This window comes from Cheilinus undulatus, linkage group 17, assembly GCF_018320785.1.
Source record: "Cheilinus undulatus linkage group 17, ASM1832078v1, whole genome shotgun sequence".
Lineage (NCBI taxonomy): Eukaryota > Metazoa > Chordata > Actinopteri > Labriformes > Labridae > Cheilinus > Cheilinus undulatus.
In genome coordinates this window covers 35,160,228-35,187,722 of record NC_054881.1, presented here as the reverse complement: position 1 = coordinate 35,187,722, position 27,495 = coordinate 35,160,228, and the positions used below count along the sequence as shown (strand labels likewise).

The 27,495-nt window shown below is 38.0% G+C and overlaps 1 protein-coding gene across 8 annotated transcripts; it reads left to right on the top strand.

The window, feature by feature from the left end:
* The first annotated feature begins 393 nt into the window (after window positions 1–393).
* git2b (G protein-coupled receptor kinase interacting ArfGAP 2b) lies at window positions 394–27,390 on the top strand. 8 transcript variants are annotated; one of them, XM_041810884.1, is made up of 21 exons: window positions 394–582; window positions 1,130–1,263; window positions 4,970–5,082; window positions 6,117–6,222; window positions 8,795–8,881; window positions 8,974–9,104; window positions 11,422–11,516; window positions 11,597–11,642; window positions 11,782–11,787; window positions 11,885–11,933; window positions 12,020–12,092; window positions 12,196–12,293; window positions 12,395–12,506; window positions 12,786–12,937; window positions 13,034–13,186; window positions 16,991–17,200; window positions 17,371–17,460; window positions 18,059–18,141; window positions 21,021–21,176; window positions 23,684–23,747; window positions 24,037–27,390. In XM_041810884.1, exons 1-21 carry the CDS (start codon window positions 531–533, stop codon window positions 24,244–24,246), a joined length of 2,220 nt encoding a protein of 739 aa, XP_041666818.1. In that variant the 5' UTR covers window positions 394–530; the 3' UTR covers window positions 24,247–27,390. The 8 variants fall into 8 exon arrangements, with proteins under 8 accessions (XP_041666818.1, XP_041666819.1, XP_041666817.1 ...); XM_041810885.1 differs by having other exon boundaries at window positions 11,882–11,933; window positions 21,024–21,176; XM_041810883.1 differs by having other exon boundaries at window positions 11,882–11,933.
* The last annotated feature ends 105 nt before the right edge of the window (window positions 27,391–27,495 follow it).

The window sequence follows — 27,495 nt, the reverse complement described above, 5'->3', positions numbered from 1 at the left end:
TATTTAGGCTTCACTTATGTACAATGGAAAGAGACACTGGAATGCCGTCCATATTGATATACAGGGAATGACTCAGACATTGACATATTTTGTATTATCCGCAACATTAACTTGAATATGTTTGTTTTAAAGAAAGTTGTGTGTTAATGTGTTTTACTGTAATGTCCTAACTCATTTTGTAACTAATTTCCCCTTGCCTATCTGAGGTATGATGTTCCTGAGTGCCTTTTAAAACAGTTTTACTAACCAAATCTCCATCTCAAGTTAGTTGTAGAGTAAATAGGTGCATAGGGAACACACAAAAGGGGACAAGGAAGGAAGCACACAAGGAGACAAGGAGGAGGCTTTACAAGTATTGGAACTAGACCCGCTTTGTTCAACAGTAGGGGAGGGCAGACCACGACCACAGTGGCTCTGCCTGTTCGTACCGTAAAATACAATCTTTCAGAGCGGAAAATCCGTCTTATCTTCGTCCATCAGTGCTGTGACTTGTCTTCTAAATATTTGTCTTCGCTGGACTCTATCGAGGGATGTCAAAGCGAGTACGAAGCAGAGAGGTCTGCGCTGATTGCAGTGCTCCTGGTATGATGTCAAACAAGCTAGCGTTAGCTGCCTAGCTAACAGCTAGATCTTACTACTACTAACGTCTAGTTAAGCTAGCTAACCTAGTTAACGTTAACACACGGAGATAACAAGTTAGCAACTATCTGTGAGACTAACTATGCTGGTTGTTACTATTTTTCTTTTGGAAACAGTTCTTCAGATACGCCGTATCTGTGTTTTACCTTTGTTATTAATATTAATTTGTCTTTTTCAGAAACTGCTTGAAATTTCTGGTGAAATGTTAACAGCCGGTTAGCTTATTCAGCACTAAAATGATATTTCCTAAGCAGACTTGTTAAGACAATCATTACTGTCATGAGAAATGTAATGTTTTCGCACAACAGACCCACGCCTTGTTACATTTGTGGTTCTGGGTGTCGAAGAAATTAGGAAGCAACTGATGTGTATTTGCTGCAAAATAGCGAATGTCCTGATCCAGATAAAATCAATATTAAAAGCGTCATTGCTTGGGTGTTATATATTACTGTCGCCAGTAACATTTACTAACGTTTGCATCTCACTCCAGAGCCACGCTGGGCCTCTGTTAACAGGGGTGTTTTGATCTGTGATGAGTGCTGCAGCATCCATCGAGGTCTGGGACGACACAGCTCTCAAGTCAGACATCTGACTCATTCTTCATGGCCATCCTCTCAGCTACAGGTGAGGAGGAAGGAACAGGGAATGTAAAAAGCCAGTCTAGGCCAACGCATTCATGTGAACTACACTGTGGTTATACATTCAATGATGAGAGGAAAGCCTTATAATACATATTTATGCTGGCAGAGGTGTCAAAAGTATTCACATTCATTACTCAGGTAGAAGTATAGATACTGGGGTTTAAAAAGACTTCTGTAAAAGCTGAAGTATCAACTCAAGCTTTCTACCCAAGTAAAAGTGTAAAAGTACTGGTTTCAAAACTACTTAAAGTATAAAAGTAAAGGTAATGTAAGGGGGGGAGGAAAGCCATTAAGGACAAAAGCTTAGGCTGCACCACAGGGGCCTATAGTTCACAACCCCACCTCCCTAAAAAACATTTTTCAAAAGGCCATAATGACTATAATGTTATATTAATGTTGGTGTTGAAAAATTTGGGATGCACCTGTTTCAGCCGCATGCCCATTGATAATGAACACATTTTAGTACAATGCAAATACATTCAAGACCCAAATATGTGTACTAACAACCTCCTCGCTGGTGCTTGGTTGAGACATTTTGCTCAAGTTCTCTTGAGTCTCTGCCACAGACATCTTCATACTAGGCTACATACGTCTGATATTTCCTTGCTGGAGTGTGATGTGATTTGTGTCATGTGCGCAGGTGCAATGGATCGCATACAAACCAATAGGGTGTCGGGATGGTATTATGTTTATACTTCTCATCCAACCACAATCAAATTCACTCTATCTGGATGGCACGATTTATCTGGATAGGTTTTTGGGTTTTTTATTTGTGTTTTTTTTTTAACTATGACAAACCGGAATGAAAACAAGCTGAAGTGAAATAGTGGTAACAAGGCTAAATTTAAAATGTAAGAAGTAGAGAGTACAGATAATTGCTTGAAAATGTAAGGAGTAGAAGTAAAAAGTCGGCTGAAAAATAATTACTCCAGTAAAGTATAGATACCCAAAATTTCTATTTAAGTAAGGTAACGAAGTATTTGTACTTAGTTACTTGACACCGCTGTATGCTGGGTCTTAAAAAGTATTAAAAGGTGTTTAATTGATTTATTAAAAATTCAGGCTTTTAAAAAGTCTAGGTCTTCAATGTTGTAGTTTTCAGTTTTTACATTTACCAAAAGAAATTGTGGTCTAGTTTTTCTGCTTTTGTTTTTAGATTTAGTTTTAAGCACAAATGAGATTCTGATGGATCTGATGTCTGTCTGCACACTTGTTAACATTCTGGCCGATTGGGCTATCAATTCATCCTTAACCCTTTAAAGCCTGTTGTATCATATTTGATACATTCTTTTATGATACCTCTATCTAATCATTATGATCAATAAATTACTAAAAAAAACCTTCTGAATACAAATGATAAAAAAATGCCCTCAAGTGGATTATCAGTTACCAAAAACACCCAATGTATCAAATGAAACACAAAAAATATATATGCTAAATGTTTTTGGACATTTGGATTTTTTGGATTTCAGTAGGAAGTTAAATAATCATTTCAGTCCCAAAAAATTAGAATTTTCTGGCTGTAATTTGTGTTTTCAGGCTTTAAGGGGTTAAAGCTCCACTGTGTCTCTTCTCTAGATAGCAATTTAAGTGTGTGATGAGTGATATGGTCATGTAAATAACAGGAAGTTCTCTGAGAAGGTTGGAGAATGTGTTTGAGCTAAGGCTTGAGCCGATACTTGTTTACATTTTACAGGATTTTGCTATTAAGATGCAGCTTTTGCCAGGTGTTATACTAGCACAGACTCTGTTAATGTTAGCACTACCAGCATCTCAAAGAAAGCTGTATTGGAATACTACATTAACACATATTATTGGCATTTGCTTGGCTATGCTGTCACATTTTTATCTTACAATCTGCTAAAAACATACACATAACTGTCACCGATATAACTGGTTAGAAATTACAGATGCATTGGGGTCTTAAATTATGTAGTGAGGTTCTTGAAAAAGGTCTTGATAAGTATTAAATTCACTGTCAATTTTTCTGCATATACCCTGGGACGCTCTGTTTGAATTTCTTTTGCCATTTCCAATATCTGGTTGTTTTAAAGTCTGCCGATTCTGATTTTGCCCTATTCTGATCCTCTTACAACTAAAATTGGCAGCAAAAATAACATTTTTGTCATGTTATTTTTTACATAGAGTAAATATTAAGCTCATATTATAACACTGACTGTGTTAAATGATTGTTGAAAACCTTTGAAACTGCACCAGGTCATGTGACCATCTGAGGTGGTGCTCTGTCCATGTTTTCTCGCATCACCCCATTCCTTCTTTCCTCTCCATCGCTTGTGTTAAAAGGGGAGAGGAACAAGAAAAGATGTAGCAAGCAAGGCATAAGGAGTGTCTGATTTTCTTTGATTTTCTTCATTCAACAGAGCTTGTTAGCTTGTTTTTCAAAGTGGAAATAGCTGTGCATTAATAATATCCATTTTTGAAATGTATTATGATCTATGCTCAACAAAGCAGCAAATGATTTGGCTCAAAGCAGTCGAAGGCTTGTCAATATGTGCCACACCTCTGACAGAGAATTACATTTTTAATGGATAACCAATAAAACCCAATGTGTTAATAGTACTGCATTACATTTATACAGACAGATGAATTTCCTAATGGCAAGTTGACTTTTAACAGAGGAAGTCTCAAACCCAGGCCAGACCAAAGATTTGCGACAAGGCGGGTTGAAACTTGCAACTGCTTACTACAGGTCACTCTTCAACCCTCAAAAAGCTGAACAGTTCACACTGCTGCAACTAGAGATGATGTTTTGTTTACATAACAACAACTCTCACAATCTCTTAATTTAAAGTGATTTATTTCTGAAGGGATAGAACTGCACATTCACTGTTTTGTCACCATAATAATACATAACATTTACATCATATATGGGTACAGGAGAGTGATTCATCACTAAATCCCCCTTGTCATCACCATCGTGGGGTGGCAGCACAATTTCAAGGTGTATATACAAACACAAAAAGGCTTTGCTAGCTCAGTCTTGTTGTAACAAAGATATCTGCAGAGAATCCTACATTTTTCGGACATATTTAGCTCTTACGGCCTTGAGTTTCTCATATATTAGCTCATATAGTGCTACCCATCCAGCTCCATCTGCTTACATGCGAAGCTGATGGAGACCGCAGTGTTTATGGGCTGTCATTTCCAAAATTCACAGCATGAATATTTTTTTAAAGATTATGTTTGTGCCTTTCTACCCTTATTTAGATAGGATAGGCAAAGAGTGAGAGGGAAAAATGGGGAGAGAGAGTAAGGGGGAAACATGTACCAAACAGCACCAAAGTTGGGAATCAGTTCTGTACGCTCTTAAAAGTCTTATAGCAAATCTTTGGTCTGAACTGGGCGTAAAAAGCATGCTAAATGGAGGCAAGTAAGAGGAGTATTTTTCAGCACTGTGTGTTTATCTGTCACAGAAAACTGAAGCGGGGGGGCAGAGTGAGTGGACACTGTCCACTTGTCTGTGAGTGTAGCTGCCCAAGTAGTTTTTGTGTTGCTCTGCGCGTGGCATGAAACTCCAGGGTTGTTTGTGTGAATCTGAGATCGTCCGGAATCAGATATGCATGAAAGAGCTGACAGAACAGGCAGAAAACCATCCCAAGTCCCGTCTCCAGACAGTTATTCCTTTGTATACAATGGGAATAGCTTAAGTTTTTGTTTTCATGTTTCAGATGGTCCAAACACTTTATGGCAATGGAGCTAATTCCATATGGGAGCACAGCCTTCTGGATCCTTCTTCCTCAGCTACTGGGAAACGTAAAGCAAACCCTCAGGACAGAGTCCAGTAAGTGCTCTTAAAGATTTTCATGTGTCAGTGCTGATTCTGATATGCTTGTTTGCACTTTGCTATAGAGCTCTATTGGCAAAATTGATTTTCATAGTGAAGGTCAGTGAACATGCATAATTGGGCCTCTGAACCGTGGACATGACTCATAGCTTATTGGTCTCTTGTAACCTTTAGAAACTAGGTGGCTTTATCATGCAGATGATGAAAACACAGTAAATTCAATTCAGAACACCAAAGATGTTTACCATGGGATCCATTCGAGAAGGATGTTGACTAATTGCATAGCTGTCCAAGTAAGAGAAAGGTTATAATAATGATGATAATAAAATAATGAGAGCTCTGCTGGTGTCCTACATCCACTGCAAGGTATAAACAGTGTGTTGGTCTCATGTCTAACTGGCAGAGTAAGGATAAACAGTCAGCCTCGTATAAACACAAGCATGCTCACGCTTCAGCAGATGCGTTCAGTCACCAGACAACCAGCAGAAACAGACAGAGAGACTGGGTATTGAACCAATCAGGAGACAGTTTTCTTGATTCCAGGATTCATTTTAAATGCTACCATATTAGGTGTTTCCACCTGTTTTGTTAGTTCCTATCATATAAATTGCAGACAGTAAAAGCTCAGTCCTGCAGTGGGGTGGGGAGTGGGGGAAAGCATTTTCAGGCCGTGCTGCTGTTAACTGCAGCTGGGCCAGCTTCCTCTATTCACAAAACAAGGAAGTATGCTAGTATGCTAGTATTGACACGAGAACATTGAGGGGTTTGTAGGAGTTTTCCCTCTAATGTAGGTTATCGCTCCATACTCTACCTGTCTGGATAATAATGTTTAATGTGTCAGATGTTAGGATGTGTCAGGGGTTTGGATATTAATAGATCTTTAAATGTGAATGCATTCCCAGAATTGAGCTGATACTGTGTGTTTTAGTTCAGTATTTAATATCAGTGCATCCCTTAATGAGATGTGTTCAGACATGGTCAAGGTTTTCAGTGCTGCTGGTTTTAATTGTAAGCATTTTCGTTTTGCCAAGTCCCAACAAGACAGAGTTCATCAAGGCCAAATACCAGATGTTGGCGTACGTCCATCGGATGCCGTGTCGAGAGGATGACAGTGTAACCGCAAAAGACCTCAGCAAGGTGAGAAATTGATTGATTTGTTGTAATTAAGCTGCTTTGACTTAAACCAAGTGTTTTTTTTTTGTGGGTATTGTTGTGAAATGAGACAATTGCTTATCTTTTTATTGCAGGATGTTGCCCTTATTTATTTTATATCACCTCTATTTTTCTCCCAAGTCCCATTAAGATTTAAAATCTCTTTCAATAAAGAGACTTGGCAAAGGCAGTAGCCATTCAAAATCCCAGAACACAAGTTCATACAACATGGAAGAATCATAAACAGGCCCTCAAATGGTCATTCAAGAAAACAACTAGATGCCTTTGTCACCACATTCTTAATATTCTTCCTAATCCCATTACATTTGTCTGCAGTACAGTAGTGTAACACATTACTGCTGCTCTTTTAATGATCACATTACGGTTTCTGTAGAATCTTGTTACTTGCGTGGCTGTAAATCCTCCAAATACGCGTAAAATGTAAGCACAGAGAAAACAAATCAAGCATCCTGCTCAGGCAACACTTGCTAATTCAGGTGACTGACACATTAGCGTGAATCCACAGAGGAGGGTGAGGGAGTTGGTGATGCAGCTCAGATAAGGACATCTTTAGATGCATGGAGATATGAACACCACTTTGGATTTGTTGCTTAAAAGAACAAGAATATGACAGTGAAGTATAAACTCTGCCCAGGTCAGAAACAACTTTGCAAAGGCAGCACACTAACACAAAGCTAGTGATGCTTAGGATAACTGCATGATGCAGACACCTGCCAAGCAGCCAGAACTCAGTCTCCAACATCAGCCAAAAGTAAACGCAAAAGCTGATATAAATGTTGTGGCAACGTTTATCGTGGAGAAAATCTTTCCTACTGTAGCTTTGTTCTTAACATTTTTCTGTGAGGTGCTGTTTAGGTCCGATTTTCACAGCTTCGCTGTCACATTTTTTATGTTACAGAGCAGAGGGGAGAGGTCTCCTGTCTGGCCTCCTTATTAGAATAAGGATTTGAGCTTATTGTAGTGTTATAGAATTAACAGCGAATATCTTTAGTTTGCTTTATTAACACGACTTGACTGAACATAACACATGACAGATGAGCTCAACTCCTGACTAACTTCTCATGGAGCACACATACACAAAGTCCAGTCTTGTAACATTACTTCTTGTGTTGACATCACTCACGTATCCTTACGCCTTTTACTGCATGAAACAGTTCTATTTTTCATTGGCAATTAAGTTCTAGAAGATTGAGTCTCAAACGGTTTGGCCAGGCACATTGGTGTACCTTGTATAAAATTGTCTGTGTTTCTTGGGTATTGCTACAACCATTCGTGATAACTTTGATTATTTAACAACTTAAGTAACTTTCACATGTGTTTACACTACTTTGTTTTCCTGTCACTTATTAAAATAACCATATAGTTTTAAACTTGCATTATCATAAAGAATAAAAGAAATAAGTATAAAATGCCTGGTAGTTGGTGCAAAAGGTGTCCGATTTGCTACAGCAGATTTCTTTAATCAACAACTATGAACAAGCTGCAAAAGCAAACATTTAAGAGTGTATTTGTATGCTTCAGTTGTTCCCAAATGTTGAAGGCCATGAATGTCTAGGTGTGTGTTGTGAATTTGAACAACCATAGTACAACTATACATCAGATGAAGATACAAATGAAGACATGTTAAAGAGATGGTGAACCTTGAGACTTTGGCTCAATCTTAGGTGTGCCTTGAAAAAAACCTTTGAAAATCACTGTTCTAGAGGATCTCATGTGACAAGGACTAATGCAAAAGTAATGCAACTAGTAGTGTAAGTAGTTACTTTTCTCTGTGAGTAACTAAGAAGTATAACTTACGTTTTTTAGAAAGTAACCAGTAATGTGTAATGGATTACTTTTTTGAGGAAATACCACAACACTGCTTTTAGCAATTTTTGAAGGATGATATGCTGCATTATTGTAAAGGGGAATCTTCCCCAGATTTTAAAAACCTCGGATAAGGTGATAAATTACAGGATGAAGGCTGATGATTGCACTGATAACCAGTGGAGCTGAAATAAAATAAAGAAATTAAGCAGGGCAAACAGTAGGATGTTGTCAGATATTGTCAGAGTGCAGCCAAAGGGTTTTTTTCTTATTTACCTCATATATCTGACCACTTTCTATACTCTTTAGAAATGTCTTCTTGTCCTATTTATAGAGACTGAGATTTTGTATTCAGTGCTGCTGCAACATTCTGCCACTCACATTTCCTGTACTGGTCACGCTAGGACTGTGCATATTAAACAGCATGTGCTGTCTGACCCAAGCTTGTTGAGCTGCTGCCTCTTTTCACTCTCATCTTGGATTTTTTTTATAAATTAAAAAAACAAGCTGGAGTGTTTGCATGTAATGATTCCATTTATGTTAGATCTATGGTAAAGTCTCTGTGATTTAGACAGAAAAAAGTGCATTAAGGGGCATTCACAGTATGCATGAAGACTGATTATTTTTCTCCAGTATGATAAAGCTTAATGTCAGCCAGTTCTTGGCAGGTTGACTCATTGGAGGCCATATAAAATCATTTTAAACAAAATACATGTTGATTTCCTCACAGCAACTCCACTCCAGTGTTAGGACTGGAAACCTGGAGACCTGCCTCCGACTTTTATCTTTGGGAGCACAGGCCAACTTCTTCCATCCTGTAAGTCAAGTGGAATAATTAAAATATGACACTGAGGTTTAAGCTGACCTAACAATAACATTCCATTATTGTGTTGATTTGTGGTAAAACAGGAGAAAGGGAACACCCCACTACACATAGCAGCAAAAGCAGGACAGATACTACAGGCAGAGCTATTGGCAGTTTATGGAGCTGATCCCGGAGCTCTGGACTCCAGCGGGAAGACCCCCATTGATTATGCAAGGTAATACAGAGCCGATGTTTTTATTTAACAGTCTTTTAATTATTTCTACTATGATACCAAGAGCCTAATTATCCCGTGTCCACCATGATTTCTGGTTATGATTTAATGCCAAACTATTGACTGTATAAACACATTAACATCCAGCAGCTTTTTCCATTGTTGTGGTTTGAATGACTAACCTGCAGTCAGCCCAGCCTACTGTCAGCTATGTTACAGGAAATTATTCACATCCTTTGGTGATTTAAGTCTGTTCTCAAGAACCCAAATGTGCATTAGCTGTGCTATTTTTATGATGACTTTTTTATGAAGAAATGCTGTTAACTTATACGGAAAGTGACAGGAAGTAAAAAGATTCAAACGGACTCTAAAGCAGAGTTATAATCCTGGGAATAAAAACCGTCCTTGGCTGAAATATTTAGCATGCCTTGCACTACAATGAACATTAGAAACAGACCCTGTGGCATTTTGTTAGCCTTACTAATTCAATAAGCGTGTGACCAGCTGGGAAAAGAGAGGAAGAAAGAACTTGGACAGAAGAGATGGAAATAGAAATAAAAAGTCGTAATTTTTCATGTTATTTATTGGGTTACATACTCAGACCAAAAAATAGAAGTATAAAGATAAACAGATCTGAATTGATAACTTATCTTGACATTGAAGATCTGAGTGCATCAGTTCAAGAAGCGCTGTTCATACACATAAGTTCATAAACATATATTTGGATGTAAAGAAGGCCTGATAAAGACCAGTGTTATTTATGGCAGCTATTTTTAATTTTAGTCTTAGTTTTAGTCTTTAAAAGAAATGCATTTTAGTTTCAGTCACATGTAAGTCATTTCTATCCTTTTTAGTTTTTGTCTAGTTTTAGTCCATAAAAAGTCCACACATTTTGGTCTTTACTTTTAGTCCAAGCTTTTTGGTTTGGTTTGGTTTGGTTTTTTTGTTTTTTCTTGCCTAAATCTGGTACCAAACCATGGTAGTGTGTTCTATGCACTCTGCTAACCCTGGGGTCCCTGCTTTCTACAGCTGAGAGGCAGAATAGATACAGATGTATTGTTTTTTGAAAGATTTACCCACAGTGGAGAAATATCACGGATATTGAATGTCAGACGAAAACTAAATTACATTTTAGTCTAGTTTTAGTTATCTCAATGAAAATTAAACTTAGTTTTTGTCTGTTGAGGTCACCACAGATCTGTTTTTGTTAGTTTTAGATTAGTTTTTGTCATGGAAACAAAGGCTGTCGACGAACATTTTTAGTCATAGTTTTAGTCAATTAACAATTATTAAGAAAAAAGTTAACACTGATAAAGACATTTTATTTTGAAATATTGTTTTCCCTCCTTTTCTTAGTTTTTGTTAGGCAAAAAAGTTATTGGCTGTCCTTTAATCATTCTATATTTTAATGAATTGACAGTGACCTGATAGTAGTACTTGAATTGAGATTAAAATCAAATAATCTTTTCATGGAAGGATTCGCAACCCTGAAAAAAGCTACACAGTAATCAGCCATAACATTGTGTCAACCTATGCTGTTGAATGTGGGCCAAGACAAAAATTCTTTTATTAGTTCTAATTGTTAAAAGCTTCTAATATTGACATTTTTGTTGACATAGAAAAGAGAGACTTCTACTTTGTAATGGAAATATATTGGGATATAAGATCTCTTTATATTAAAGAGGTTCCTGCTATTTTGAAAACTTCATTAATATATTTCAATCAAGAGAGACTTAAATAGAAGTGAAAGATTATTTATTTTACAAGATTTGATGAAAGAGAAATGTACAATGTCTTTGGGAGTAGACTTCTGGGAAGCCAGTGAAGTGGCTTGGAAGAGGAGACTGAGGTGTGCAAGATGAGATGAACAGAATACTTATTAGAATCTTGGTGAACTGAATGGAGGTGGCTGGGGTGGAGGAGGGTTGCAGGATCCACACTGAAACGACAGGCTGACTGCGGATAAGAGGACGACAGGTTTAAAATATGACAGGTGCATGATGATTGGTCACACGAGGTTGTGGCAGAATCTGTTTACCTTTGTACTTAAGAGAGTGAACGCCCAAAATCAGCAGATCATAAAAAGCGGAAAGAGAGTAAGAACGCAGGAACGGAGCGATTTAAACAAGTGGTAACTAATGAATGAGTAGAAACAGTCTTCCTGCTTGAGCTTCTGCTGAGCTCCATAAGAGGGGATCAAAGTTTTAGGGACACTTAAATATAATGCACTTGAGACTGGCCTGATCATTGCAAAAAACATCTGCATTGCACAAATTCTCTGTATTTCTAAATAATGACCTTTAATTCTGTATCTGTGCAGACAAGCTGGGCATCATGAGCTGGCAGAGAGGCTGGTGGAGATCCAGTATGAGCTCACTGACCGGTTAACCTTTTACCTGTGTGGGAGAAGACCAGGTAGGCAGCATTCAAGAGCTGATGTTTTCCTATTTTTGTATGATAATTTTTCCTCTTAAATTGTCCTACTCGTTGTGCAGATCACAGAAACGGGCAACACTTCATCATTCCACAGATGGCAGACAGGTAAAAGCTTTATTTAAGTTTTCTTGTAGGTTTTACAATAGCCCAAATCAGTACCAGTTGATGATATCAGCTATAGTCTGATACATGTTTTGCTTTTGCAATTCTGCTTTTTTCATGCTTCTTTCTTTTGGTGGATAAGAAATAAGTAAGTATTTGTAGTGTTGCCATGAGGAGTTGATTGTGTGTGTATTTAAGTTTGCATGGACGCTCTCTAATTAAACTTTTTCTTTTGTTCCAAGTAGCCTGGATTTGTCAGAGTTTGCAAAAGCTGCAAAGAAGAAGCTCCAGTCGGTTAGACTTTATTTCATGTGATTGCAATGTCCTCTTTCGTGTAGTTGTTTTTTTTTTTCCAATTTAACAATTGTTTCTTTTTTCAGCTAAGTAATCATCAGTTTGAAGAACTTGCTATGGATGTTTATGATGAAGTGGACAGAAGAGAAACGGATGCAGGTGAAATTTTCAGTGTCACATTTTCAAATGTGATGATTTATATCGCTGCATTTTAGAAAAACAACTTCTATGTTACATCTATTTTATGTTGCAATTCTTACAGTGTGGTTGGCCACTCAGAACCACAGCACTCTTGTAACAGACACCACAGTTGTGCCTTTCCTGCCTGTCAATCCAGAGTACTCGTCCACCAGAAACCAGGTAAGTGATTCGCCAGTGTTCCTCCCTGTTTTCATTTGATTGGTGAGTACTTAATTCAGCAGTGCTGCTATGTTCCAACATTTTTCTGTTTGCTTTGTCAGGGTCGTCAGAAATTGGCGAGGTTTAGTGCTCATGAATTTGCCACCCTGGTTATCGATATTCTAACTGATGCTAAACGGCGGCAGTGGGGTAACTCCTGTGAAAGTCCTAAAGGTAGGGGATATTGTTTTATTTTTTGTAGACCTTAAATTTTTGTACTGATGTCATGCTGTTATAGATTTTTTAATGTAATATGTACATAAATATAAACTCTGCTATGTAGGCCTGAATTAAAGCACTTTAGGGTGGTGTGGATGGCAAACCACACAGGTGCCCATTTTTCTCTAAACTCAACAAAGACTGCTAAAGCTTATACAGAAGAGAAAGTTCTGGCTTTTGGACTCAGTAAATGAAAATATAACTCGACACTTTCATTTGTCGGTCTCTCCTCAGACAACGTGGAGCTGATCCTTCAGGGAATCAACAGTCGCCATAACAGCGAGAGCCAGGACAATGACCAGCCTGATTATGACAGCGTGGCATCAGATGAGGATCCGGTGCAGGAGGCCACCTGTGGGGACAGCTGCAATGATAGAAGAACCAAGGTGGATGTTTAGTTAATGCAGGATACTTCAATACATCTTACTTTACTTCTTTTAACTGAACACTAGTTCTCAACTATGTGACATGCTCTTCCACAGAGTTCAGAGTCATCTGACCTCTCTGACGGACCAATCACAGTGCAGGAATTTATGGAGGTAAAGAGCGCCCTGACTGCATCGGAAGCCAAAATACAACAGCTTCTGAAAGTGAACTGTCATCTCAGTGAAGAACTGCGGATGATGCAGAGCAAGGTATGTATATTTACATGTGACTGATAAGAAGGATGAGTTTTCATACCACAGATTAGTACACGTTTTTAGCAGTAGTGGGGATTAACATTTGGGGAAAAACATGACGGCACCAAAACAAATTGTTGTCACATGTTAAAGGTTGGACATCACAAATGTAAAATCTGGTCATGTCTGTTGTAAAAGCCTCAACCCTGATCAAAGTGATCCTATCTATAAATCATACGTGCACTGTACGCATGAGTTTGCAGTTGGTGTAAGACATGCTTTAACATTTAAGAGAATTAATGTACTATTGAAGGTCATTACTCATTAACTCCATTCCACTCTTAACTACTAGTGTAACAGAGAGAATGGTTGTATGCTTCTGGACGGGGTAAAATTCCTGTGGTAAAAAATTAACAATCACCAGACGTCCTCTGGTATGCCGTTCAGTGGGAAACACACTGGATGTTGTATTTCTTTGACTCTGAATCTTCACTGCGTTGTAGACAGCAGATGTGGAAAAAGCAGAGCACTTATTCACAAATAGAGGCCACAGAGGGCCGTTGTAAATGTACTGAATCATCAAACAGCTGACAGTCAAAAACCACCTAATAATTTCACTGGTTAGGGTTTCAGTATGTATCGCCATTTCTGCACTGAACCATTTAAAACAACTAAGATCACTGAAACCTTCAGAAGATGAGAAGTAACCATTAGCAGCTCACAGTTAGGCTATATATATATATGTCACATCACTCACTTCCTTATTTCTGAGAACTACAAAAGTAGATTGTCCTATTTCCCCAGTGGTACTTAAACATGCATGTTTCTTTTTCTCACCATGAGGACATTCTCTATCTTTATCTCAGTGTTAGATTTAAAAACCAGAAACAACATGCTGGTTTACAGGCAAATTAACAAGACTGTTGGTAAACCTCACTGCTCTTTGATCAAAATATAATTCTGAATATGTTCATATGGCATCCAGTAAACCCTGTGGGGTACAAAGAGGGAGTCTTGACTTGTCGTTTGGGGAGAAGCTTCCTCCTTTTGTGAGAGATGGGAGCCAGCTCCCCTTTAAAAGAGTGTTTCCTTTTTCTATTTTTGTTGTTGTGTTAAAGATGTGAAAAGAGCTTTAAGGGTAACAAATTTCGAGCTGTTTGGCTCTGAGCTGAGCTAAAATCCGGATCTTTAAAAAAAGCAGCAACTCTCATCAGTCTGAGCAAGGCTAGACAGACCGTTCATTCAAGAAGTATTCAGACCCCTTTATTTCTTTCAGTTTTTTCATGTTGCAGCCTGATGCTACAGTCGGAAACAAATGCATTAATCTACACTCAGTACCCCTTCATGACAAAGTGAAAACAGAATAAGAAAAAAATGCAAATTAATGAAAGAAAAAAAACTGAAATATTACATTGACATATGAATTCAGACCCTTTGCAAAAACACTTGAAATTCAGCTCAGGTTCCTCCCATTTCTCTGGATCTTTGCTGGAAGTTTTTACACCTTGATTGGAGTCCACCGGTGGTAAATTAAGCTGGTTGGACATGACATGGAAAGGTTCACAGCTCTCTATAGAAGGTCTCACAGCTGACAATGCATATCAGAGCAGAAACGCTTTGGAAAGAAGGTTGTGTTTTGCACTGAGGAGAGGCTTTGTGTAGCCACTCTACCATAAGCCTAGATTGGTGGAGGGCTGTAGTGATGGTTGTCCTTCTGGAACTTCGTCCCATGTCCACAGAGGATCACTGGAACTCAGTCAGAGAGGTCACCTATCTTACTAAGACCCTTCTCCCCTGATTACTCATTTTGGCATTATGGAGGAGAGCACTTTGCTCTTGGGAACCTTTCAGTGCAGCAACATTTTATGTAGCCTTCCCCATATCTGTGCCTTGCAACAATCCTGTCTCCAAGCTCTGTGGGCAGTTCTGACTTCATGGCTTGGTTTTTACTCTGATATGCATTGTCAACATTGTGAAGTCTGCATTAGAAAGGTGTATGTCTTTACAAATCATGTCCACTCAATTTAATTTAACCACAGGTGGACTCAATTCAAGGTGTAGAAACATCTCTGCAAAGGTCGAGGGAAATTTGAGCAACCTGAGGTGAATTTCAAGAGTTTTTGCAAAGGTTCAGAATACTGTTTCTATTTTATCATGATGGTGTACTGAGTGTAGATTAATGAGAATAAAAAACATTTTTTGACTGTACCATCAGGCTGCAACACAACAAAATTAAAAAAGTTAAGGGTCTTAAATCCTTTCTGCATGCACTGTAAATATGCCATGCTATTTGTTTACCAGCGGCAATCCTACAGATCATATCAGATGATGGAGTGATCAATCTTAAATGCATGTCACTACTTGTTTTGTCTACACAACCACTCCAATCTGGATGAGGGCATACAAGAACATCTGCATTTGGCATCTGAGCTATCAGATATCAAACTGTTTTCAGTGTAGAGATGCATCTACATGAAGTTTTAAGGAGCATTCAAATGCCAAAAAATATGATCTAAATCTCTGTTAATGCATTATGTAAGCAAGGTATCTGTTAGATCTGCACTCACAGAGACTTATCAGAGTCAAACGGCGTCAGGAGGCAGGACACGGCAAAAAAAAAGAACAACAGAAATGCTGGACGAAGCAGCTGAGTCTGATGCTATCATGAAACATTTATCCTTTATTAGCCCTGCTCGTAATCCAACATATTCACTGTATTAACAGAAGAATAGAAGAGAGCGTACTGTAGACAGAAATCATTATGAAGCGGTTTCATTATGTGCATACAAATTGTTCTGAAGCTTACCAGTCGCAAGCTGCTTGCAGCCTTACATGACTCATTCCTACTTCACATGGAATATTTAGTAGGAATGGCAGGAAAAATTGCGTGCAGATTTTCGTAAAAGATTATTTTGCCTTCACCCAAAAATGTCAGGAAATCTTTGGAAGTTTTTTTTCATGTTTAAAGGTAATATTCAACACATGCAAGCTGTGCTTCTTTGACCGGTTCTATCCTCCCACACTCGAAGCTCAGAGGCAGATCTAACTCCAGCATCACTCCCTCTGTGTTCTGATTCTCTAGCCGCAGCTATGTCCTTTGCCAATGACTATATTTAAATGCTGATCAGTGTATTTTATGTACAAAAAAAGATTCTCATACACCTCAAAATTCTCTGCAGCCCATTATGTTTGGCTGAGACAGTGTAAAGACATTGTTCTGTCTCCTCCTGCTGGCAACAAACAAGTAAACAGGGCTGTAAAGGTTTGGATCATGTTGAACATACAGTCACAGGCAGACACATGAACTAAGGAAAAAATGTCTGTAGGCAAAACTGGTTTGCTTTTTCTTGGTAGCAAAGACCCCTCTGTGCCCCCAAAGTGTCTACCTTTGTAAGCAGTAAAGGTTTCGTTCTTCATGTAACATCTCAAGTCAGATTTTTAACTTTATTCTACAGATAGTGGCTTTATCTTGGTGGTATGAGTAAAAAAAATGCATGGGAAACTAGCCTTCTTCTTCTGTTTTTCATATAAATAAGGGCAATCGCTCAAGCAGCAGTTTCTCAGGGGGTCATCAGGAGTTGCTGTCAGCACTTGGTGTCAGCATTTTGTTTGACAAGGAAACAAACCTCTGTTGTGAGAAAACCTTAAAAAAGAAAACACATACAAGAGAGAATTAATGATGAGCTCAACATGGAGGTTTTGCTTTTCTCCTGCAGGCTGAGCTGTTTTCCACTCTATTATTGATACCTGGCAGAGCCTTTGTAAAAGGAGATCATAGCCCAGCTCCAGTTGAACTGAAAGATGTTTTGTTCTCCTCAGCTGAGCTCCCTGCAGACTGAAAACACAACACTGCGATGGCAGACCCCTGGCGGACAGCAACAGCTTCAGGGGCCCTGTGGTCGACACCCGCCCCGCGGAGGTCGGGCCATGTCCATGTACGAAACGGGCTCTACTCCAAGGCAGTTCCCCCACCGAGGGGACCCAGCTCGGCATGAGGATGGAGTCGTTTTACAGCCTTTCCCAACGAATGTAAGCACAGAAGCATCAGTGCTCCTGCTGGTTTGTCGTCACAAAGACAAAATGATGATGCCTGGCTTGGGGCTGGTGTTGTTTTTTTTTTTTTTCATTCATTCATTCATTCAATCATCGTTCATTGCATCTCAATAGAGTATGCTCAACTTGGTTTGACCCCTTTCTAGATTGGGAGGGGTCCTTTGGGGACGGCTGCTTCCTCCCTCCCTACCTTCCCCTCTTCCCTGTCCTGGTCGTGGGATGAGAGATCTCGAAGGGTTAAGTACTGATGTACTGAAGACGGTGAAAAACCGTCTCACTGCTTGACCCCACAGTCTTCTCTATCCTGACCTGTGTCTTTTAAACTGCTTTGTATCAGTTATCGCCTGCCTGCCTGCATGCACCACAGTGCCTCTGCTTCTGTTCAGATAACTGAACAACTGCAGCTTTTTTATCTACACAGAACCTCAACTAGAGCTCAACTGGCTCAGGTCAGCATCACAAGTGAGGAAGAAGAAAGCAAGCTGTATGAAAAGTCAGACATTTGGATTCAATATCCACTTAAGATAGACAAAATGACTAATATCAACATGATTACTATAAGTCACAGCCATGGATCCACACCTTACATCAGGGTTCTCTCTGCATTTACTAATCGCATCCCAGTGCACACTGTGTTAAACCACAATGACACAGTTGTATATTTCCTGTCTTTTCTCCTCATCTGCTTTAAAACCAAATGTCTGAATCTGTGAACTTAAGTTTGAAGTCAGAAATGCATGATTCTGATTATTTGTGCCTACTGTTGCTTTAAAACTGTTAACCATACCTATAATGCAATTGTGGATTGATTGTAATTGAGTGATGTTTCTGTAGGGCTGTAGTCTGGAGGGACAGAACGTCATGCTGGAGAACGATTACGACACTACGCCGAACCACTCTGAACTGGAGGAGACTGGGTAAGGGCATTAGTGTAAACAAGAGCAGCGATGCATCTTTATCCAAAAGAAATTTGTGATGTTTTCTTTTATCTTTAGAATTTTCCAGCTTCTTTTCTTTGACTTTATCATACTACAAACCTTGAAAGTTTTAAGGTCATGCAAGACAGGAAGAAGCTGCACTAATGTTGGTTTAAGCAGTGATGCAGAGGAGTTTTTTAATAGTCTGTGTGTGAAGGACAGGACAGTTTAACATTTTAGAATCAGTACTTGTCTTATGAAAGTTTCCAGTTAAAAGAAAAAAAAAAGCAACATATGAGCAGGAGCATACCTGGCAAATATGGTGCTGATCAAAGTAACTTTGATTGGCTGTTGGGTAGGGCTGGACAGTTAATTGCAAATTAGATTGAATTGCAATATGGCCTGCTCTAATTTTCAAATTGCAGAAGGTGCAATATTTCTTTAACCTGAAATTTATGTCAAAATATGTTTAAAACTTTTTTGCAGCAGAGACGTCATGCATTACATGTCATTCAATCATTATAGTAATATAGTTTTAGAATAGCCTACAAAAAAATCCTGGTTTTTTTTTTTTTTGTATGTTTTTCTTGTTAAATATGATAATAATATAAAAATTATCATTCCCTGTAATAATATCTGATTTTGAAAATGAGTCAAAATCATGACAATCAGAAATTTTATCAAAATTGTTCAGCTCTAGTTTAATCTAATATTGTGTTGGTTATAGTTTAGATTGAATTATTGTTGTCTTGTTGGAAAATACATGGGATGAGGAACTTAAGAAATAATCGCATCTGAAACTGCAGTTGCAATATTGGGTAAAAAAAAAAAAAAAAGCAATTCAATTATTCTCTCAAATTGTTCAGCCTTACTGTTGTGTAGTTATAGTGTATTCACAAAGTATTCAGATACCTTCGCTTTTTTCAGTTTTCTTATGTTTTAGTCTCATGCTGCAGTTGAAAAAGTTCAATTTTATTCTTATTTATCTACACTCAGTACCCCATCATGACATAATGAAAACAGAATTTTAGAATTTTTTACAAATTTATTCAAAATAAAAAACTGAAAACTGGCTTTCATTTTGAGTTAATGCAAACACCAAGTGGGCTCTGATGTGTTTTGCACTAACGAGAGGCTTCTGTCTAGCTACTCTGACATAGGCTCAGATCAGTGGAGGGCTGCAGTAATGGTTGTCCTTCTAGAACTGTCCCATCTCCACACAGGGTCTCTGAAGCTCAGTCAGAGTGACCATCAGGTTCTTGGTCACATCTCATACTAAAGCCCTTCTCCCCCGATTGCTCACTTTGACCAAGCAACCAGCTCTTGGTAGAGTCCTGGTTGTGCCAGACTTCTTCCATTTGAGAATCATGGAGGCCACTGTGCTCTTGGGAACTTTCAGTGCAACAGACTTTCTCTGTAGCCTTCCCCTGATCTGCACCTTGAAACAATCCTGTCTGTGAGTCCCTTTTACCTCATGGCTTGGTTTTTGCAGGGATATGTATTGTCAGCTGTGAGGCGTTTTATAGAGAGGTCTCAGCTTTTCCAAATCATGTCCGATCAATTTGATTTACCACAGGTGGGCTCCAATCAAGATGTGGAAACATCTCAGCACAGATTAAGAGAGAAGGGGGGAACCTGAGCTAAATTTGAAGTGTTTTGCAAAGTGTCTGAATATGTATGTAAATTTGATATTTCTGTTTGTTTATTTTCAATTAATTTGCAAAAAGTTCTAAAAATTTTTCTCTTTGTCATGATGGGGCACTGAGTGTAGATTAATGAGAACAAAAATGTTTTTTTGTGTGTAGCATCAGGCTGCAACATAAGAAAAACTTTCTAAAAAGTTAAGGGGGTCTGAATACTTTCTCAATGCTCTGTATCTGGACTTACATGGATACTGTTTAGCATACTGTAGACTTGTAGATAGTCATTGATTTAACAATTAGCAGTCATTTTTAATATAGGATGGGTGTGGATGGGACTGAACACACATTGGACTGTAATGCTTGGTTCTTGTCTTGTTGTTTTTGCTGTTATGTAAAATCAGTGGACTTGATTTTCTTAATTCAAAGTCAGATATCTTGGAAAAAAAGACAAAAATTGATGGTCTTGATTTAAAAAAGCAACATCTGAATTGTTCCCCTCTTGATCAAAACCCTGTTTAGAGACCGCTTGAAATTAGTGCTGCAGGACAGTTTGCAATTGGGATTAAGATATAATACAAAAATTATATTTTATAATATAATAGAAATGAATATATTGTTTTGTTTTGTTTTGTTTTGTTTTGTTTTTTTGTTATTCTTTATTTTTATTTCTTTTTTTTTTTTTCATCTCATTGTTATATTTAAATAATCAGATTTATTTCATTATACATTTATTATTTATGGAATTATTTAATATGCAAATTTATATTATGCGTAAATATTTAATGCATTTTTATTTTTTACACTGCTTTGGCAGTAATCAATCTGTTCATGCCAAAAAAGCAAATTGAAATTGAAATTGAAATAGTATCATGAGTCAACTTTCTTGGTTATCAAGGAAAATGCTCAAAATTATGATAGTTTTGAAGTGTGTTTTATCTCAGCTGAAACATCCAAATATTTAGTAGCCTAAAAAATACAACACCTGAAGTTTTTATAGTAATGCTTTCAAAACAACTTAATATTTTCCAAAAATGAAACTTAAAAGCTTTTTTGTAAAAACCTTTCAAATACTACTTAATGAAATATAATTGCAGCCTTTTATGCAATCATGCAGTTGCATAGTCTGACAGTGATTGCAATTGCAGTTTGATTCATTGCGCAGCACTACTTTAAGTATAAAAGTTGTAATGAGCTGTATTGGGATTAAGCGTTGTTTTTTTCTCTTTCCATGCCTAGCAGCCCTCTGCCAGCTTCTGACGCAGGGGAGCCGGGTGAGGAAGGTGAGGAAGATGCCACCCTGCCATGCACAGAGGATGTCATCTGTAAGACCGAGCAGATTACTAAGAACATACAAGAACTTCTGAGAGCTGCACAGGAGACCAAACATGAAAGGTAGTTCAAGATTTAGAATTAGTCATCATTTAGCACATTTTCCAATAATTTGATTTGCAGACCACATCTTATATTCTGTCAGGCTATATATGAACTATGGCTGTGTGTCTGACATTCTGCCTGTCCTTTTCAAAGAGGAAATAGTGTCTCATCCTTCATCATTGCTGGTTCTAGGTCAGTGGTTTTCAATACTTGTCCTCTGGGACAAAGACTCAGCTGGTTTTAATCCTTCATAGCCAGCTAACAATGACTGATTAACACTGGAGTTTCAGTAATGTTGTAACCCAGCTGCATCCTGCTTTTAAAGACCAGCATTGAGAACCTCTGATCTGAATCCTCGCAGACCAGCCTCTGGCTTTGTGTCCTAGAAACTGTTTGTCTGCTGGGGGGGAGGCCGTGTGTCTTTAAGTGCAGCTGACAGGAAACAAACACCACATGACCACACATTCCCCTGTGACCTTTAAATCCACAGAGAGTTAGTGTAGTCAATGAAGTTTCCTGCAGTCAGCCATACAGTAATATCCTGTTTCTGTGTTTTTTCCTTTTTAATTAAATCCCACTTCATTTTGTATTGCATTTTATGATGAGAGATATTAAACTAATAATCTCATGCAAGCTTTGTCATTAAAATAAACAATGCCTCAATGTTTAAACTTGCTAAGAAAAGCTGATGCATAAATATAAAAATGTCAACATACTGTATTTAGTTCTTTCTTATGTGTTTGGACTTAGACTTTTTGTGGAAATCTGTGTCCTAAAGATCATTTTAATAGTAAAATAGAAATACCGAGGTTGTTTTAACAGCAGTAGTATTTGTATATACAAGGTGTGGCAGATTAACCTGTTCCATCCAATGAAATAAGGCCTCAGGTATGAGGCTATTTTTCTATGATGATTGTTAGATTTAAGCAGTGCAGCTATTTTAAAATACTTGAATGAAAAAATCTACTTGACATTGGTGTAGGTGCATAGATGAGGAAAAAATTATTAGCCCACTGTGAAAATGTCTTTTTTTTTTTAAGGATTTCCCAAATGCTCTTAAACAGAGCAACGATTTAAATACAGCTTTATTAAACATCCTAGTTTTATTTTTGATGCTTACATTATTTTACTTTGCACACTGAAACAAAATTATTTTGCAAAAAACAAAAACTACCAGTGTCTAAATTATTAGTCCCCTTTAGATCTGACCTTTCTGTTGAGCCATAGCACAAACTATTGTGCAAGGATTTGCTTCAACCGTATAATACTCAAATCTTGTAAAATCAAGTTAAAACTGAGGTTTATCTTCACATCTACACACAGTATAAACACTTCAGCAAGGATTTGAGCTGTCACTCGAGAAAACATGGCAAAACAAAAGTAATCAGTTTAGACTTGAGAAAAAGAATTGTTGGTGCTCACAAAGCAGGAAAGGATCATCAAGAAATGCAATGAGAGCCACACAGTCTAGAACAAGCCTGGCAGAGGTAGGAAGAGAAATATTTCAAGGACTCTTGATAGAAAACTAGTGAAAGATGCGTCTAAAGACCCCAGAACAACTACCAATACACTAGTAAAGACTTCACCTAGTCAGGGATTGTAGTCTTAAAGAAGACCATCACTAGAGCCCTGCAGAGGAATGGACCAAGAAAAAGTCCACTTCTGCAGAAGAGACACCTTCAAGCCAGACTGTAGTCTGCTAAAGATAACCTGAAGAAAAATTATGCATACTGGAAGCATGTCCTTCGATCAGATGAGACCAAACTAGAGCTCTTTGGCCACAGAGACATTGCTTATGTTTGGAGAAAGAAGGGAGAGGCGTATAACCCAAAGAACACCGTCCCCACAGTGAAACATGGCAGTGGGAGTATTATGCTGTGGAGATGCTTCACTGAGTCTGAAACTTAAAATCTGGTAGAGGTGGGAGGAATCATGAAAAAAGGATGTGTGAAACTTTTGAAAGAAAACCCCAGTAAAACTGGGTTTGGCTCATTGCTTTCCAACATGACGACCCAAAACAGACGTGGTTCCTGGTGAAGAACTACCTCCAGAAGACCAAAGTGAACCTTACTGACTGGCCTGCACAAAGCCTGACTGAATCCCATTGAAAATCTGGGGTGAACTGAAGACCAAAGTCCATACCAGAAGACCATCAAATCTTGAGGAGCTTGAGATTCACCTAAGAAAAATGGGCTGGGTTTCATCTGGAATCGTGTCTGAGACTTGTTGAAAACTACAACAAACGACTGCAGGCTGTTGTCCAGAAAAAAGGAGACAAAAGTGACTATTAGCATTAGAGGTGTAATAATTTAGACCCTGGTATTTTTTGTGAAATAATTTAGATTTTTTGTGCAAAATAAAATAATATGAGCATGCAAAATAAAACTAGGATGTTTGGAAAAGCTGTGATACTACTTTAAAAAAGAATGGAATATTCATAGGTGGGCTCATAATTTCGTCCTCATCTGTATATTGCAATCGGAGTGTCGACCATCTATTCAACCTTTTGTCTCCCTCTCTCACAGCTTCCTGCCTTGTTCAGAAAAAATCTGCGTTGCCGTGACTGAGATGGCTGCCCTGTTTCCCAAGGTAACATGACTCCGACCAACATCTTGACCCCCCCACCCCCCACCCCAAAGCAATTATGGGATTTGTTGTTTGTTAGAAAACAGCCTCGGGGAATCTAACCAGATGTGTTTGGATTGGGTTGTCCCTGTTAACAACATTACTTGTTTTATGTTTACTGTAGATTGGATTACTTTGTTTTATGTTGACTCAAACACACATGGAGCCTCCTGACCACAATGAAGGGTTTATTTATGGAAGCTGTCAGTTCAGTTCCTTATCACGTCTCCATCATCCCTCCTTTCCTTCACAGAGGCCGTCCTCAGAGACCGTGAGAGGCTCTCTGTGTCTGCTCACATCGAGCGCCAGCCGGCTCCATGGAGAGTGCCAGAAGGCCGCGGACCACAGCCCCTGCCCGGCAGACATTCAGCTGGTCACTCAGCAGGTCATCCAGTGCGCCTATGACATTGCCAAAGCTGCCAAGCAACTTGTCACTGTGACAACCAAAGAAAACAACAACTAAAACCCAAAGACATTCCTGATACACCCAAAATACAGCTTATCAATAATGTCACTAATTTCCACTTGATCAGTGTTATCTCCCCTGAAATAATCCACACTCACATACATTCCCTACGTTTTTAAAACCATCAAAACTTTTATTTATTTTGTTTTTGTATCAACATAATAGGTAGTAAACAACAATTTTAAACGTAGGACCGAGTCTGATACTACACTGTACCTCACAAAGTGAACTAGTTGAAACCACAAATTTCCACAAGTGCAATCCTGTGTATGTATATACAAAACCAATAGAACAAGCAGTTGAGCCTTCACGTCGTACTTTTCCACATAGTGATCATCAGTTTAGCTCCTCAAAGTCAATCAATACACAGTAGATGATACTTGGCACCTAGTTGCTCCCCTTTTGCCATTTTAAATGTTTTAGATGCAACGACAGTATTTTAATCTTGAACCAACGTGATACCACTTGCTTAAAGTTCAAATGTTTGTTTAGTTCGCAAACTGTGATTATTAAGAAAAAGAAAACCGCCTCAGAGCTTTGAGCACCGTGTAAGGCCAGCAGAACTGAGCGTGTGCAAACTTTCATTCCATCCAGCGGCTGATTTCAGTCCTTCCGCTCTGGTTAAAGATGTGTGTATAGGTAAAGTAGTAGTAATTTTTGGAGTCACAATGTTACAGCCATACTTCTGATGTTGTGTGTATGTGTGCGTGTGCTTGCAAGTGTGCGCGTGTGGGCAATTTTGTCATAGAGTCGGGCTCAAGGGCCCCTGTGACACCCATTTTGAATCAATTTTAATAGCATTATGCAAATATATAAGATGTATGTATCCATGTAATTCTTTATCAGAATAACCCAAATGCTATTCTATTTATAAACTTGTATGTCATACCTCTAAGAAAATATCAATGTTTATTTTCATAAGCTTTTTTGTTTAACATGATGCTCCTCACAGACTAACTTTGTGTTCTGAGGTTTGGGACGTCTCAGCTGGCAGAAAGTTAAAGGCACCTGGTGATTTCTGTTTATTTAGTGTGGTACTGTAACTCCAGTGTTTTAGATGCTACATGTGCTCAAACATGCGTACAGCTATGGTTTACTATCACTGGTGAAGTAAATATCCCCTAGGAGTTTGAGTACCTTGGGTAATATGTGTCACTCATTGTTGTGAGTTTAAACCAGGGGTGGATGAAGAGTACTAGGGTTTCTACACGTTTTAAAAAAATCTAATTTAAGACTTTAAAGACCTAAACTGAGAAAAATTAATACCACTTTTTGCAACGTAAACAGTCAAAAATAAAAGGCATGAGATTTCTTCATACATCAGACCAGGAATGAATGAACTGTTAATGAAATGTCAAATGATAAAAACGCCCAAATTTGGTGATTTCTGGCACATTTAAAGCCTTTATTCTATCAATATGTTCCATGATGATATTTACTGTAACCCATTTTTACAGGTGTTGTTTTTGTGGATGTTTTTCTTATTAAAAAATTAGAATTACATAAAAATGATTACTCCCTTCAATACAACAATTCATTTCAAATTTGCATTAAGAGTCAAAATAGACACATTAAAATATTTTAAGAATTGTTAAGCCCTAGTTTAATCTACTCTTTGTTGTGGTAGTAATAATATGGAATGATTTATCGCTTGTATTTAAAAAAAATACATAAGATTAGTCATTTTAAAATATTTGCATATTAAATTGCAATCACAATAGAGGGAAAAAAACATCTCAGAATATTTTCCCAGATCTTTATGTCCTAGCCCCCATGAAACTTTGCATTTATTCTGGGTGCGATTTCTGGTGCCTTCTGTCAAAGCAGCATTTTCCAAAGTGACGAGACGTTAATCCTGATTATTAGAGCAATTCGTTCTCTGGCACAGTTATTTTAGGGGTCGCAGGCTGAAAGTTTGGCTGCACTAGATGACCACTAGCTTTTGCTTGCTTGTATGACCACCAGCTAAAGAAAGATTTTAGTAGGGCTGTCAAAAGATTGCAATTTTTAATCATCATTAATCTCAGGCTTTTTTGTTGTTAATCACACTTAATTGCACCCCTTTTTAATGCATTTCAAAATTCAGCTGTTTTGACTTCAAAACTGTTTTTTGTCATTTTTTTTCTAGTGTTAAACTAAGGGTGACTTCCTGTTTGGTAACAATGCTGCTTTATAGGTAGATTGAAGAACCTAATCATGGAAAAATAACTTTTTCTGGATCTTAAAATAAATAAGGAAACAGTAAAAATGTAAATGTTTGATAACACATGTACCAGGTGATTTGTGACATATCCAATGAGCTGTCTCTGGGTATTTTAAAAGTGAACTGAGGCATAAAGTAGCAGTGGTGGACTTACTATACATCACTGTGGCTGCAGGGAGACGCTGACCTGGATTAACCAACTGTGTGTTTAAAGAAACAATGGAAGCATGAGATTAATTGCAGTTTTAAAAATTATTACACTAATTGTGGGCCTTAGTTGACTACATTAAAAAAATTAGTGCACTAATTTCTGGTTTTGATTAATCATGATTAAAAAAATTAGTGCATGGATTGTGGTCTTTGATAGTCCGATTTTAAAAAATGAGTGCAATAATTGTGATTGTGAACCTTGATTAATCTTGATTAAAAAAATAGTGCACTAATATTGGGTCTTGATTAATTGCTATTCACAAATGTGTCTACTAATTGTGGACCTTGATTGATTGCGTGTAAATCAATTAATCTTGACAGCCCTAGATTTAAGTCAGACCATGTAATTTTTATTTAACTTTTTGAAGCTTTGACCTTTAAATTCAGCAATAACGCCATTTATTACTGATAATGGTCATTTTAAAGTTGTAGGCATGTGCCATAAAACAGTTTTGCTATTTTCTAAAGTTAAATGGCTTTGAGTCCTCAGATAGTCAATAATTGACTTATTCTTTGACATTAACAACCCTAAAATCATACTAAGGCTCCTACAAAATAAAGTTAAAACAGGGCTTTTTAAACTATGGGCACCATTTTTAATAAGTAAACGTGTGAGTATTCAGTCCCTCTCCACCCCTGGTTTAACCCTGACATTTAATCCTCTGTAACTTTAAGCCTACCGCTGCCTCCGTGCTTGAAACAATCCCTACCTTAGGTATAATAAAGTATTATCCATACCTCAACTCTGTCTTTGTCGTGTTTTGTGAGGCAATGCCTCTCTTTTCATTACGCCCATGTCTATTTTCCCACCTGTTGGAGGAGGACGAAAGTGA

Bases quoted from the DNA above. Each gene is read 5' to 3' on its own strand.
- git2b (XM_041810883.1), top strand. From the start codon at position 531: ATGTCAAAGCGAGTACGAAGCAGAGAGGTCTGCGCTGATTGCAGTGCT. The intron at 583-1,129 runs GTATGATGTCAA...ATCTCACTCCAG, and splicing joins CGCTGATTGCAGTGCTCCTG to AGCCACGCTGGGCCTCTGTT. The intron at 5,083-6,116 runs GTAAGTGCTCTT...CGTTTTGCCAAG, and splicing joins AACCCTCAGGACAGAGTCCA to TCCCAACAAGACAGAGTTCA.